Raw genomic sequence first — 14,891 nt, forward strand, 5'->3', positions numbered from 1 at the left:
AGTGATAAGTTAAAGGAATATTTTCGGGGAAAAAAAAAACCCCAAAAAATTAATTTACACAATGAGATCCACAACAAGGCCTTAGCTGAGAAGCTAATGTTTAGTTTGAGGTATTTGGTGAAGAATGAACAGAGTAAAACTGTTACAAGGTCTTTATTATCAGCAGATACGAGTCGTGTGAGAGTGGTGGGAGAGTGGAGTGTTTGCAGAGTTTGTTTGCAGAGATGGGGCACCACTGCTGTAATGCCCAGGTGTACTAAAAGATTCTAATGGGGATTTTTTTTCAAGAATGTAGAAAGATTCTGTGCAAAATAAAGTTCAAATAAATTGATAAATTGTAAGTAAAGACATCCATAGAGGTTTGATGTGAAATGGTTAATTGTAGAGAAATTCTGGTGTCTTCTTTTTTTTTTACACCTAGTGTTGATATAATTTGAGCAATAGTGGTACATTTAGAAAAAAAAATTGAAACATTTTACCTTATAATGCACTCTACATTTACCTATAGATCCATTAAAACTATTAGAAAACAATATATATATTTGGTTTTAAGCATCATATTCATTCATCTTTAGTTGTGTTCCTTCCAAAGCCAAGGTTGCAGCAGAGGTGGACTGGTGGTATTATTTTCTGTGACTTAATAGAAAAATGTTTCAAAGTGCCAAGAAATGCAGCCCATATATGTGCACGTATGACGTAAACAAAAAAATTAGCACCATGAAAATTGTAAAAAAAAAAAAAACAACACTTACTTTTAATGTCACAAAGAAATGTGCTTAAGAAATGATATGACTTACTTCACTGTATTGAATATTCAATATTTTTGGGGTGAAATGCATGTGTCACATGCCCAATGACACTTAAAAGCCATGCAGGGTCTAAATGTGCCATGTGATGTATAGAATTATGCAGTAATCGGCCTTGGCAAGCTACAGCAAAGTTACATAAAGCAGTAGCAGACATTTTAAGGCCGGAAAGACAATGATAGAGATGTTATTATCTATAACACAAGTCAGTGGCACACTTAAATGATTTTGAAGCTGTTATTTTGAGGTACAGTTCTTCCTTTAAGAAGCAATGTACTGGGCACCAAGTGGTCCAGAGCTCTAACGTGCTGCCACTTTAACCACTGGTTTGCATCCCGGTCATGCAGATTGCCGTCAGCTGCCGGAGCCCAGAGAGAGCACAATTGGCCTTGCTCTCTCTGAGTGGGTATATGGCACTCTTCCCCCTCATCATTCTTAGGGTGATGTCAGTCGCTTTCCTCTGAGTGCACTGTGATGTTTCACACCAATTCCACTTAATCATTGTTGTTATCTTGCAGGTCAGAAGTGACCCACTACCATGTTTACCTGTAGAAAAAATACCTTAAACTACCTTTTTCCAACTTGAAATTTTATGACTTTTCCTAAAGGCACCCCGTTATTAAAAGAGTGATAATTTGTTTTTGTTTACAGGTATTCAGCTGCCCATGTCCAGCACATTTCATCCCATCCACCTTTCTCCTGTTCATCACAACAGCCATCGAAAAAAATCATCCTGGAGAATACAAATTTGAAGGATTCAAAATTCAATTAGGCTGCTTTATTTTGGGGCTTTGGTAGGACGGGTCATTTTTGACCTGTAGTAAACAGAATGTTAAGATCGCACAAGGGTTAAATCTGGCCCTGATCTAATGATAGCTTTCTTCCAGCAAGGGTCATTTTTAAATACAGATTAAGTGTTTGGTCTGCCAGAAAATACAATTCAAAACATGCATTTAAAAGTATGTCTACTCTACAAGAGGATAAATTAATTTTCAATTCTTTCTGTAGTCAAGCTCTGTAGACTCTTTTTATCTGCCTTTCATTTACGATTACTGTTTAAAAAGCTTGACACTTTGGTTGGTTGGTTGGTTGGTCCATCACTTTTTTATCACTCTTCATTCTCCAAAAGGCAGAGCTGAGATGCACTAATGTGAAGAAACTGAAAAAAAAAAAACACACACACACACAAAGTGAAAGTCTCATTTTAAAAGGCATGTGGGCACAGAGCACACACAGCTCAGTGATATGAGCCCATGACTCCAGATAGGATGACTGTTCTCACACTTCTGATGCCAGCGCTGATGGTGAGAGGTGTTTGTGCATGTCTGTGCACAGTTGTAATTATCTCCTATCATAAGCGCCGCCTCCACAATAAGCTTCGCCTTCAGGTCACACTGCCTTCAGAAACGGTTCCCACACTCTGTTCGTGTTACCTGCGGCTCTTTGCCTCATGCAAGCACCGAACAAATAGTGCCAATGTGAAATACTGACTGGATTAACAAAGGAAATCTGTGCCCTCAGGTGCTGAAACTTCTTATCACACCTTGTGCTTACTCACAAGACAAATATGTAATTCATAGTGTACGAGGAAGAGTCTAAAGTTTAGTTACTGGCACTCAAGGAAGGTTTATGGCAGGTTAGACAGGCTATTAGACTGGCAAGGCCTTAACGGCTGTGCTAGGGCATAAGCATAAGTGGGGCAAAGATGAATCACCAATGCTATGAGCCTCTACTCCCAACACTGGTGGACTGGAGGGGTGGTAGAGGGGGCAACTGCCCCCTTCAGTGGGGAATATGTGTTTTAAAAGATTATAAAAGTGGCCTCTAGAGTGGCAAAAATGTGAGGTAAAATGTGATAAAGTGCCTACTAGGTTGCCCCTTCAAGTGGAACATCACAGTCTTGTGTTTTGCGGAATTTCTGTGCAAAACTGCAGACCCTGTGGTGTAGTGTTTAACCAACAGCCTGCAAATTTACACCCCCATCCATTGAAAACATTGAGTAAAATCACTAGGCAATTAAAAGTATAATTGCAGAGTTGAACTGTGCCAAACTGTGCATTACTAGCCTTGTTTAGACACATGATAGAGCTTTGTTACTTAGCGTAGACCTGTTTATCTATCTTCCAGATTAGGTAAATGAAGGTGGGGCACTCCAACTGCTTTGTATTTACTGATAAGAGAACCTGAAACTCTTCCTGTGCCAGTCAGCATTACATTTATCAGATAAGTTGTGTTTTATGTATCTTCCAGTTAGTCTTAATGATTTATTCATAGTGGTCTAACCACAAAGCACTTAACGCTAGCCAGATCAGTGAATGTGATTTATGTAGCATGTTTAATTAATGAATTAGTCATTGATATGAAATACAGTATCAGTATAGCCTTAGGTATTCAGCATGAAGTGGAATGTTGAGCTTTAGCTTAACATTTAAAGGATTAGGGTATCAGGTTTGGACACACCTCTTCTTATTCAATGTGTTTTCTTTCTTTTTAGGATTGTTTACATTCTAAATGTAATATTAAAGAATTTAAAGCTATATAGGATCACATGTGGAATTGTTCTGTAAATAAAAGTGTTAAACAAACCAGAATATGTTTTATATTTTAGATTCTTCTAGGTATTTATATTTTATCTTTGATGACAGATCTGCACACTCTTGGTATTTAAATCTCAGCGTCTTCATGAGGTAGAGTCACCTGGAATTGTTTTTTTAACGTCTTGAAGGAGTTCCTGGAGGTTTTAAATAATAGTTACTGCTTTTCCTTCAGGCTGTGAAGCTTCAGCTCATCCCAAATCACCTCAAATCACCATCTCAGTTCATCAGGTTTAGATCAGGGGATTGTGGAGGACAAATACTTTATTTGTTAGGTACATCATTCCAAATGTGTCTCTTAATTGTTGTTATGAATTTAATATCAATCTCCAATGTAGAACATAAATGAAATAAAGAGTTTGGATCACTTCCCAAAAGTTTGGAATCTCTTTTTTTGAAAATATATAACACTTTGGTTTACATCTAGACTTAAGGATCATCACGTTATGGTCAACTATTGAAGCAGCAAACTTGACAAAAAGGACAGTAAACAGTAACGTACTAATTATTATTAATTAACTACATTATTGCCATTTTTAGACCATATATATATAAAATGCACTATATATATATTGTAAGAGACCACCTAAAATGATGACTTTCTTTGATTTTACCAAATTTAAAAACCTCTGTAATATAATCAAGAGGAAGATGATCACAAGCCATCAAACCAAGCTGAACTGCTTGAATTTTGCACCAGCCAGGAATGGCATAATCCAAAAGCAGTGTGCAAGACGAAGACCACGAGGCATGAAAACTAGGGTTATTCCACCAAATATTGATTTCTGAATATTTATGAACATAAACTTTGCATTATTTGAAGAGCGAAAGCTCTGCATCTTTTTCATTATTTCAGCTATTTCTTATTTTCTGCAAACTTATTTTTGTCTTTCCTCATTAAACCCTTTTGCACTTGAATACACATTCACACAGAGTAACACAAACTGCCCCAGTTCAAACAGCCACTTTTCACTTTTCCCGCCTCTGCGTGTTTTGAACTGGAGAGCGGAGTTTATGGTGGGCGTGGTTTTCCCACTGCCTCTTAGGGCAATTTACATTAATAAACGTTGTTTGTGGTACACCTGCATTCCGGCGAGACCCCGCCCCCTGTGCTGCCATTGGCTAGTGGCTCCAGCGCTTGACGCTTGTGGAATATATCCTGCGCTGGGATTGGCTACTAACCAGTCGTAGGGCGGGTCTACGCGGTCTGCCTGAAAACGGGCGGGAACACAGAGGCGGGGAGTGAACGCCCCTCAGTAGCTGCGCGCTGGGAGCATGGAGGTCTGAACGCATCCTCTCATTCAGATTACTGAGGAGGGCTGCCGAGGCCAGGTCACTCACTCACACTCAGTCTGAGGGAGTTTGTGGGAACGGGAGGAGCGCCTGTACTGGATCTATAACTGTCTGTCCGCCGTGTCTTCGCTCTGTTCGCGTTTGTTTTTTTGCTTTTCTTTTGGAGAAACACAAATGCTGGATCTATGTTAACCCCGCGTGGAATCGCACAACTACTTTAAAACTCATAAGAAGGAATGCAGCAGCTTTTCCCTGCGAAACTTACTCTTCTGATATCGCTGATTTCCCTGGCTAAAGGTAAAACTTTTATTAAGGCGGTGTCACAGCCTGTAGCTAAATAACAGCTCTGTAATTACGGTGGAGGAGTTAATAAAACAAGAAGGTAGTTTATTTAGGTTTACTAGTTAACTGGGAGACCTGAGAGAGGAAACAAGTTCAGCCTAGGATTAAAAAGGAGGTAAGGTGTTGTTTTGCGGTGTATTTGGGTATTTTCTGTATAATGTTGGTTAACCCAGTTTGTTATACTCGCTAATTGGATTGGGTGATGGACGATACTGTCCCAGAAATTACTGCTATAAATTAACTACATTATTGCCATTTTTAGACCATTGTCTGCCTAGTAATGATAATACAATAGAATAATCAACCAATTAACATACACATACACACTCCTCTAAAGAGCTATGGAGTTTTAATTAGCTATTAAGAAAAAAAAGAAAAAAAGATTAAAAAAAGATTAAAAAAGTATCGAAACAATCCCAAATAAGTAAAATATAAAGACATTTAAAAATATCTAAAAAATAATTGTAAACTTTTTTTATTTTGAAAATCTGTAAACCAGCTCATTCATATTAATTGGCTAAAGTGTTTTAAGTTAAACACAATGTTATATTTTTATATAAAAAGTTATTTGGTATAGTTTATGCATTTTATTATTTTTTATTATTTAGGATTTACTTTTTACCATATTTAATATATTTCATTTATATATATTTTTTATTTTAAAAAATATTTATTTTATAAATATATTTAATTATTGGAAAAAAGGTTTAAGTTGCTCATTGCATCACTAATGAACAGTTTTCTTGTCTCATAGAACAGCAAGCTAGCGAGGCTAATCAGTTAGCAAGTAGGCTAAAAGCTGACAGACTTTGTTAGCCAATAGCTAGCGGTTATTCAATATTACAAATGTAGAATTTAACTACTTGTGGGAATTTATAAGCTGCCTTACACGGTAAAGCCTCATACTAAGCAATAAAAAAACGTTTTCATTCTAAAAGCCCAATGCCAGTTAGAGAAGTTTGCTACAATTAAAAATGTAAAAACTATAAACTCCAGTAGGTTTTCTCAACAAGCAAGTAAACCAGACAGAAAGACCCATTAAAAAGCTGCTTTAGGCCACTTAGGTCAAGTTTCAGAGAAACGTTTTTTGCAGGTCCCTGTTAGAAGCCAAATATAGTAGATTCTTTGGGAACAGCTGCAGCTTGAAGAATGCAAGTGAGTGAGTGTGTGGTGTCAGACCTCAATTTCTACAAACATCTCTTTAAGGTGCTATTACTCACACTTTTACCTCACTGCAGCCTCACAGCCATGGCATTTCAGTGTCTGTCCAACTTGGTGAAGAACTTAGCTTTGGGTGAAGTACAAAACTTCTGTGCCTGAGTACTAATTGAGAAAAGCACAAGTATACTATATTCTATATCTGTGTTTGAGTAAAACGTACAAAAATACTTGTTTTTATATTTTTAAAAATATTTAAAGCAAGATGAAGCCACTTATAAACAGTTATAATACTGTTTTATTATTGGGAAAGTTATATTATGCTTGGTTGTGGACATAAACAAGTAACTTCTAATAAGCACTAAATATATATAGCACTATATTACTGAAATGTTTTAGTTTGTTCCGTTTTGGTTTTGGCCAAAAGTCTCAGTACATCCATACTTATTAGAATTTTACTTTAAAGTGCAAAAGTAATCTACATTTACTGAGGTAATGAAGTATCGTACTGCTTAAACTCCTGTACATAACTCAACATAACATTCAACAGATTGTAACTGAATGGGTGATTGCAAGCCATTGAAGGGCATTCATTCCTTTAGTCCACATTTCTATCTACTCGCATCAAAAAGAACCTGCCAGAAATGTTTTTTCATAGCTATACTATTTATTTATCTCATTATTTTTTTCTAAACACCCTTTTAAACTCAGTTGTTTTTTTTTTCTTTAGAGTTTAAAAAGTGCTTCCCCAATTGCTTCTACATTTAGAGAATCTTTCAACGATCGTTATTTTTAGACAGTGTTTAGACAGTGCTTGACAAGTTAAAAAATGTGTGCATTTTCAACTCAGCAGGAGTTGAACAACTAACTCATGGTTCTGCTTGCAGGTCTGAAATGTTCTGAGAAATGCCAAAACGGAGGTACGTGTGTGCCTACTCCAGATGGAAGAGGAGGAGAATGCAAGTGAGTACGACCCTCAACAAGTGCTTGAAGTGTGTGTGTGTCTGGTGTCTGGTCTGTCCAAACTGTTTTCGCGCCAAACGTGATCCTCCAGCTTGATGTTTGGAATTAGTAGTAGCTTTGTAAGGTGTGTGAATGCTTTGTTTTAATTGTACTCTATCTGATCTTTGTGTGGATGGTAAATCAGCAGTGGCATGCATAAATTCCTTCTTTTTAGTTGAGGCCCTACCTGGCAACGTAAAAACGCTGTGTGTGTTTGCTGTACTCCTGCATGAAAATTCAAATTCTTGAGGAGAAAACAAGCCCTGGCCCATGTTGATGTTGATGATGGTAGTGATGATGATGATGGGAGGGGGTGGGATTTGGCCTTGTATCTACCAGTCCAGTCCCCATCACCTCTCCAGCACAAGTCTCAGAGACGCTCTGAGCCCTAAATCTTGTTTCTCTTTTCTTTTATGAAGCGACAGCTGGGGTTTGCCAGAAGCTCGGCAGTCATTGTTCTCCGGTCCTAGATTAATTCTGTGTGACTAATCTGTGTGAGGCTTCCCAGAATGCCTGTGCCCCCCCCGTGTGTGCCCCTGTCCCCACTCGGGTGTTTTGTCCCCTTTTGAATGGCCATTCTCTCTGTGTGATTTACATTAGAAGGACAGATGGCAGTAGAGTGTAATTGGACTGGATGTTTTCATAATTGGCAGCAATGCTCTGGAGGAATATACAAAGAAACAGACTTGCCCCAGAGCGCATAGCTTCACTCTCCTGAAGCTCCCGTCAAATGGGAGGGGAGGAGGGGGTTAAGGGGACAATGCAAAAAAAAAGAGGCCAAAACTTTTTCATATCAAGTTAATAATAGCAGCAAAATAACTGCAATGAATTAATTAATTAATGATCAACAGGTCATTAACCATTTTGGTTTGTATTGGTTTGTATCTTTTTTAAAATAGTGTCTGACAAAAACATCAATTTAATTATATTTCTTGGTGCAAAATGTTGCTAAAGGCTTTAATATGTTGCTTGATATGTTGTTAAAGGCCTTGATATATTATGCAAATATTAGTAAATAAAAGAATTCACTACTCAGTCCATAAACAACCAGTGTACCTATAGATGAAAAACGGCAGTTTTTAATTCACTGTTTTTGTGAGGTCACAAAAACAACATATTTAAATGAGCAGTACCTGCCCTGTTTAGCTCCACCCATTCATATTGAATTAATAAGTTTCAACCCAGATTGCATTTTGAATGTTGTACAATACAGGGCAGAATCAGAACAAAGCACATTTACATATATAAACCAGTCTTAAAGGTAAAGTAACAAAGAGGTTAAATCATTGAAAAAAAAAAAAAAAAAACAATACTCAAAATGGGGGTATGGGTCCCTTTAATGAAGCCTAATAAGGGGCATCCTGTTTTTTTTTTCTAGATAGAATCTTTTAAAATCTCACTAATCTTGTATAGTTTGACCATAGCGTATTTCATAATTACTCAATTAACTGTCAAAATTGTAGGTAGATTTCTAATATAATAGATATTGACAGCTCCAGTGACTCTTGTACTGTGAACTTTTCGTACTTGTTCTCAATGGGGATGCGGGAATGTAGGGTAGAGTATCAGGAGTTTGGCCGAGGGCAGCAGTGTCTTCTTTCTCGTTATCAGTGAGTTATCAGCCTGGCCAGTTTGAAACGAGGTCTGCTGCACTGTTTGTGGCCTCCCTTTAGAGGGCTGCTAGTGCATGGGGCCACGCTGGCGCGGGGCCACGTCTTAATTCTGTCTGGCAGCCTCCCTGCCGCAGTCGGGCCACAAAGCTGCCATTGTGCCCCGCTAACCCTCAGACTCCTCTAATTAAACATGGAGATACGACCAGAGCTGCTCCACCCGCCCGCCTGGGACGCTCACTCACCGTGTCTGCTGCCTTTCATGTATTGTTCGTACGCTATGAGTGGACGGGCCACTGGGCCCGCAGCATGTCTGGCCAGCCCTGGCAAGCAGCAGGTTCAGAGGTCAGTTTTGACCACCCTGCGCCACTATCAAATGGATCCATTGTGCGTGTCCTAAAAAATGCTTCGGGGACAGTTATTGTGCTCCCGGTGATCAGAGTTTGGAAGCACGCTTGTTTTGATGTTGGGCTAAATGGACGTTTGTTAGCATTTGTTCACGTGGAACAATTTGCTTGTGGGGAACTGATGGAGCAGTTTTGAAAGTAAACGAAATACGAGATGCATGGCACAATGCGGTTAGAATAACCCAAATGACATTGTTTTAATTGGATGGGTTGTTGGCGTGCTTGGATAGAAGTTTCAGAAGTTCTTCATATTCTTAAACATGTGACTTCTCTTCTCTTTATTTGATCTTTTTTCACTTTCCCCAGAGCACTCGGGTGATATGTGTGACAAATTGTTTTGACACTTTCTTGGAGGGGGTCACTATAGCTATTTGCACATTCAAGAATAGGCATGAAAATAGCTTGGGAACAAGGCTTTGCTAATGACTGTTTTGGTTTTGAGGCATATAGTTATGTTTTTTCGGAATAAAACTCCCAGTGTAGAACTTTGCCCATTGATAATTTACCTGAAACCATTTGCGAGTTTCATTTGCTTTTAAAGTAAAGCTTCTAACTTGAACCAGTGGCCAACTTCAGTCAATCAAGATGTTTGACTTCTTTTCTCCATCAACAGCAAAATTCTTTGTTGAGGTTGGACAGAGCTTTCAGGTCAGGTGTCTGTCTGTCAGGCAGGCTTACATAGATAACAGTTTTGAGATGTTGTACTCCTACTTTGCATGCCATGCCAGGAATGCCAAACCTTCAAACCTGATGCTTGGAAGGAGACACAGTAGCATGAGGGAGCAGTTATCTCAGACAAGGCCAAATGTCTGCCGGGCTGACAGCGATGGAAGGCAGCTTCCAGAGAGCTGGATTCCACAGCAGTGGATGAGGGAGAAGATGGCTGGAATGAAGCGGCTTATAGTCGGACAGAGAGATGAGAGATGCAGAACTTGAAGGGGCAAGAACTAAGGCTTCATAAAGCTGGCCAGGATTCTGCTACAGAGGACTTTGAGCTTTATGTAGCTGGATTAGGCCTGGATCCATCTGGAAGGACTAGCTGAGAGACTGCAGATTGGTCAAGTACACATGGTTGAATCAGGGGGAATTTTGTCTACCTCTAATTGTCCATTACCTGAAAATTGTCAGGTGCTGTGATGACTATAGGCGTTTTTTCAGGCCGATTTACAGTATACTTCTGCATCCAATCTATGGCATAGTTTATGCAAGTGGCCTAGATTATGTTTATATCGTACTTGGTGCGTTGGTGTGTCTGGATTGCTTTGCAGTTTGAAGGCAACAGACAGTGAACCTGGTAAACTACTCAGAAAATGTACTGTATTTACTGTCTTGCTCTACTCCAGGTCTGTAAGGACTTGCTGTAATGCATTGTGATGCACTTTTTCCTTGTGTTCCTTGTGTTAAAAACAAACCAAACCAAGGGGGAACGTTTAAAGTTTACACACTTTTTGTAAAGCAGTCATATATATATACTGTAGGTGTTAAAATACCCTCAAGCAACCTTGCATAATATGTATATGAAGTGTCCTAAAGTCTGCCTACAGTCTATAGGATCAGCGCTGGGTCAGCACTTACTCTGCACCCTGGATCCTGCAGTGAAGGCTACCGTCCACTTTGGGCACATGTGAGTTCACTTCATGGATGGGTTAACCCCTTGATTCCTTGATCTGTTTCCTAATTCTCTGCTATCTGCTATATGACATTTATATTATTATAGCTATTATATATAGCATTACTAGGGTTCTATTGAAGACATGAAACTGTTGTTAATTATGATAGTAATAATTATGTATGATGATAAAAAATGATAAAAAAGTGTGGGCCTGTGTGCAGGGTTTATGAGTTTAAAGGCATGGGACAATTTCTATCCATGTCCAACACAAATGATGAATGTGGTTGTGTTTGTTTTCATCAAGACAGATAGTACCATGGTCAGTAATTAATTACAAGGCATTTTTCTTTAATTGTAAAAGAACCATAAAGCTGTGGACTCAACTGCTTAACTGCGGATGCATCGTGCAGGAGTATTCTTTTAACCTGAGGCTCCAAACTAGGCCATGACCACTTTGCAAAAATATAATTCTTGAAATTGCACCAATATGCTTGAAATATAGAGCTCTGGAAAAAAATTAAGAGACCACTTCAGTATCTAAATTAGTTTATCTGATTTTGCTATGTATAGGTATATGGTTGAGTAAAATGAACATTGTTGTTTTATTCTATAAACTACAAACAATATTTCTCCCAAATTCCAAATAAAAATATTGTCATTTAGAGTATTTATTTGCAAAAAAAAAAAAGAGCTTTCAGACCTCAAATAATGCAAAGAAAACTTAATATTCATAAAGTTTTAAGAGTTCAGAAATCAATATTTGGTGAAATAACCCTGGTTTTTAATCACAGTTTTCATGCATCTTGGCATGTTCTTCTCCACCAATCTTACACACTGCTTTTGGATAACTTTATTCCACTCCTTGTGGAAAAATTCAAGCAGTTCAGTTTGATTTGATGCCTTGTGATCATCCATCTTCCTCTTGATTATATTCCAGAGGTTTTCAATTTGGTAAAATCAAAGAAACTCATAATTTTTAAGTGGTCTCCTAATTTTTTCCAGAGCTGCGTGTGTGTTTATGGTGTAGTTGATCAGTAGATTAGCTTGTGTGGGTAAGCAATCAAAACGCTTAGGTCTTTCGGTCCTTTGGCGTATGATAAGTACTGTATGAAAGCAGTCTCTTGTCTTTGCAGGGGCGCTTCAATGCGAGCTTTGTTTACAGGGTCAAGGATGAGTTCCTCTGAGTTCCTCTCTGCATTCAAATACAGGAAGTGCACTTCCACGGCCAGGGAAGACGGCGTGCCGGGTCTATTATTATTTCACGAGACTCGCGTCTTAAATAAAGACGGAGGTGTCCGAATTTTTTGGCTACGTAAAGTGCTGATTGACTTTGACTGAAGTGACTTGTTGGCCTTTCTTCAGACGCAGAAATCTGATACAGCGGACTTGGCTCAAATTCTCTTAGGAATTCTGCAGAACTTTTGATCACACATTCTGCAATAGCATAGAGTGTGCTGGATCATGTTCTGTATGCACAGCTGGGCAAGCAAAAAAGAGAAAAAAAAAATCAGGCGTGTTGTTTTTATTTGATGCTTTTGACCCAAGCCATCTGTCTGTGGAACATCGCAGCACTTTAAGTGATCGCTATCAAGGTAAAGTATTCATAGACTGATACACAATGGCTGTTAGTTACGACATAATACATACATAGCGCCTGCGGTTTAAGCCATTCAGCTCCAGCAGTGGCAGCTGCCTTAACAAATACCACACGCAGCTTCCAAATGCTGTGAGGCTATGTGAAAAGTGTTGCATTCTGGAATCAGATTTTTTTTTCTTCTTCACATCCAGGACCATATAAATATATATTTTTACATGACATCCAGAACTTATTTAGAGTTCTGAAGGACACCTGAAAACACTAATGTAGTTCCCAGACTCGTAAAAAAGCACCAGACGCTGCATTCATTAGTGCAGTATTGAGTCCCTAATGCCTGCTCCCTGCTCCGTCCCTGGGGTTGCCGGCCTTTCCCATGGGGTCCTTCACTAACAGGGGTAAATAAGCATGACTCTAATGAACACTAACAGATGTGGCCTTGGAAGACAGGTCTCCCCTAGTGATTACAGAGAGGGGCAGAGAGGAGCCTGAGGCCGTCTTTTCATAAAGATCAGACACTCAGCTACAGGAAATGAGGATTTGAAAGCTTGTAGACTACTGAGGTGTTGTTCTAACAACTGCTTGGGGGTGGAAAATTCCAAGTTAGTGGTAAAAGCACTAACTTGCACCATAACAAACTAAAGTTGAGCTTTGCCATGTAAGTGCCACCAGTAGCAAGCCTTGATAATTGAAAAGTTCCATTCAAGGTCAAGCAGCATGTATATAACAGCCAACACTTTATTGTGTAAATGTTTTATATTGTTTGATAAAACAAAAGTCTAAGTTAAACCATTTATCTGAGAAATAATGTGTTCATATTATATTAGTGCTAGCTAATATCCATGTCAATTGTTTCTAGATTTTTGGGGAGATACGATTCAACGTTATGACACTGTACTGGGCTCAGGGGTCATGTAAGCTACTTTTGAGAGGGGTATGCGGTGAGTGGTGTTAAAACTCAGGGTTAGATTACACGTTCCACAAATATACCAAGTCACTCAAATGGAATTCTGCCCTGGATTTATAACAGGTAACTTCTGGCTGCATCACAGGCCGCATGTAGTCCACCCATTTCAGTCTGATCTGATCTGCTTTAAGACAGAATAAACATTTCACTTAGTGTCAGAAGTGGGATTACACTTTCAGATTCAGGTTGCAAGCTATTTTATATTACTTGACTGGCTTATTTACCTGTATCCCTTGAGTGACTATTTTGCGTGAAGTACTGTGCATTACAAACAAGTAATTGCTGGAAGCAATACATGCCAAGTGTAGTCAATATTTAGTTGTATGTTTAATTATTAATTTTATTATATTTTATTGTTTAATGTTTTTTTAAATGCTTTACATTTTTTGTATTTTATCACTGCTTATGTGAAAAAAATACTGCTTATTTAATGCTAATTTTTTTAATGAAATACATCTTCCATCTCTTAAACCATCACTTAAGAAATGTTAAGTTGTAAAGTCATACACTTAAATAAATTGCTTATATTAGATATTTTATATTAGAATTTTCATGAATTATGGCTGTCCATTTAATAGAAATCAAGCTGATTCATTGTCTCAAATAGGGGTGTGTGATACGGCCCTTAAATAATATCATGTTAGTTCAGGGTATTTTTTGTGATAACGATATTCTTGAAAGTTCATTTCAAGAATATACTAATTCAACAAGATAAATGGTACGGTTAAATTTAGTGTAAACATAAGAGTTTCATACATTCAATAGAAACAAAAAATTGTATTTTGTATTTGCAAACTTACCTAGACTTACTGATGAACTTGCAAGCAATTGAACAAACAATTAAAGATAAATAAATACGATTTATAGAAAAATAAATACAAAATATATCTGCTGTCATATCACAATATGTAGTATGTAACGGCATGTTTTTTTATACTGTGTCAGAATTTGTTATGATATTATTGCATTCAATGCAATATTGCACACCCCATGTTAATTTGGGATTAATTCATAACTCTGTGTAATCTAAATGCTTTTGCACAGTGCTAGCCTTAAAACTTCAATGGAAAACAAAGCTGATGAAGTTTATTTGAGATAGTTGGAGATAAACAGCAATTACTCTGTCTGTGAAATGAGGAGTTCAACCTTGAAAGTTCATCTGAGTTAGTGTTTAACTTGTGTGAGAGAGAGAGAGTGAGAGAGTCTTCTCCACTGTATCTGAATGGCAGATGGCAGATTAGGCTGCAGTGGGTGGAACCCCCTCCATGTTTCATCTGGCTAGGGGTCAGGTGTCATCAAAACATCTGCTCTGGCCTTGGCCAGCATTGCGGCACTGGCAGAGACCTGTTGTCACGGGCTACTGGCGACCACAGACAAAAGGAAGCCCATCACTGGTCTAGTGGACAAAGGGGTTTCTGTCCGGTGTGTAGTAAAGGTATATAAACAGTATCAGTTCAGTGAGGGGGTCACTCTGTGGTCGTATAGTTTCAAGTTTCAAACAAACTA

At 38.3% G+C, this 14,891-nt stretch overlaps 1 protein-coding gene across 1 annotated transcript in view; it reads left to right on the forward strand.

Moving 5' to 3' along the window:
- Positions 1–4,682: 4,682 nt before the first annotated feature.
- Positions 4,683–14,891, forward strand: part of notch1b (notch receptor 1b) — a 65,357-nt gene continuing 55,148 nt past the window's right edge. Inside the window, exons 1-2 of the mRNA XM_049470286.1 lie at positions 4,683–4,990; positions 7,081–7,156. Coding sequence (XP_049326243.1) covers positions 4,930–4,990; positions 7,081–7,156 — 137 coding nt within the window. The 5' untranslated portion in view covers positions 4,683–4,929. The remainder of the gene's footprint in view (positions 4,991–7,080; positions 7,157–14,891) is intronic.

The sequence above is a fragment of the Astyanax mexicanus genome, chromosome 22 (genome assembly GCF_023375975.1).
Source record: "Astyanax mexicanus isolate ESR-SI-001 chromosome 22, AstMex3_surface, whole genome shotgun sequence".
NCBI classification, from domain to species: domain Eukaryota; kingdom Metazoa; phylum Chordata; class Actinopteri; order Characiformes; family Acestrorhamphidae; genus Astyanax; species Astyanax mexicanus.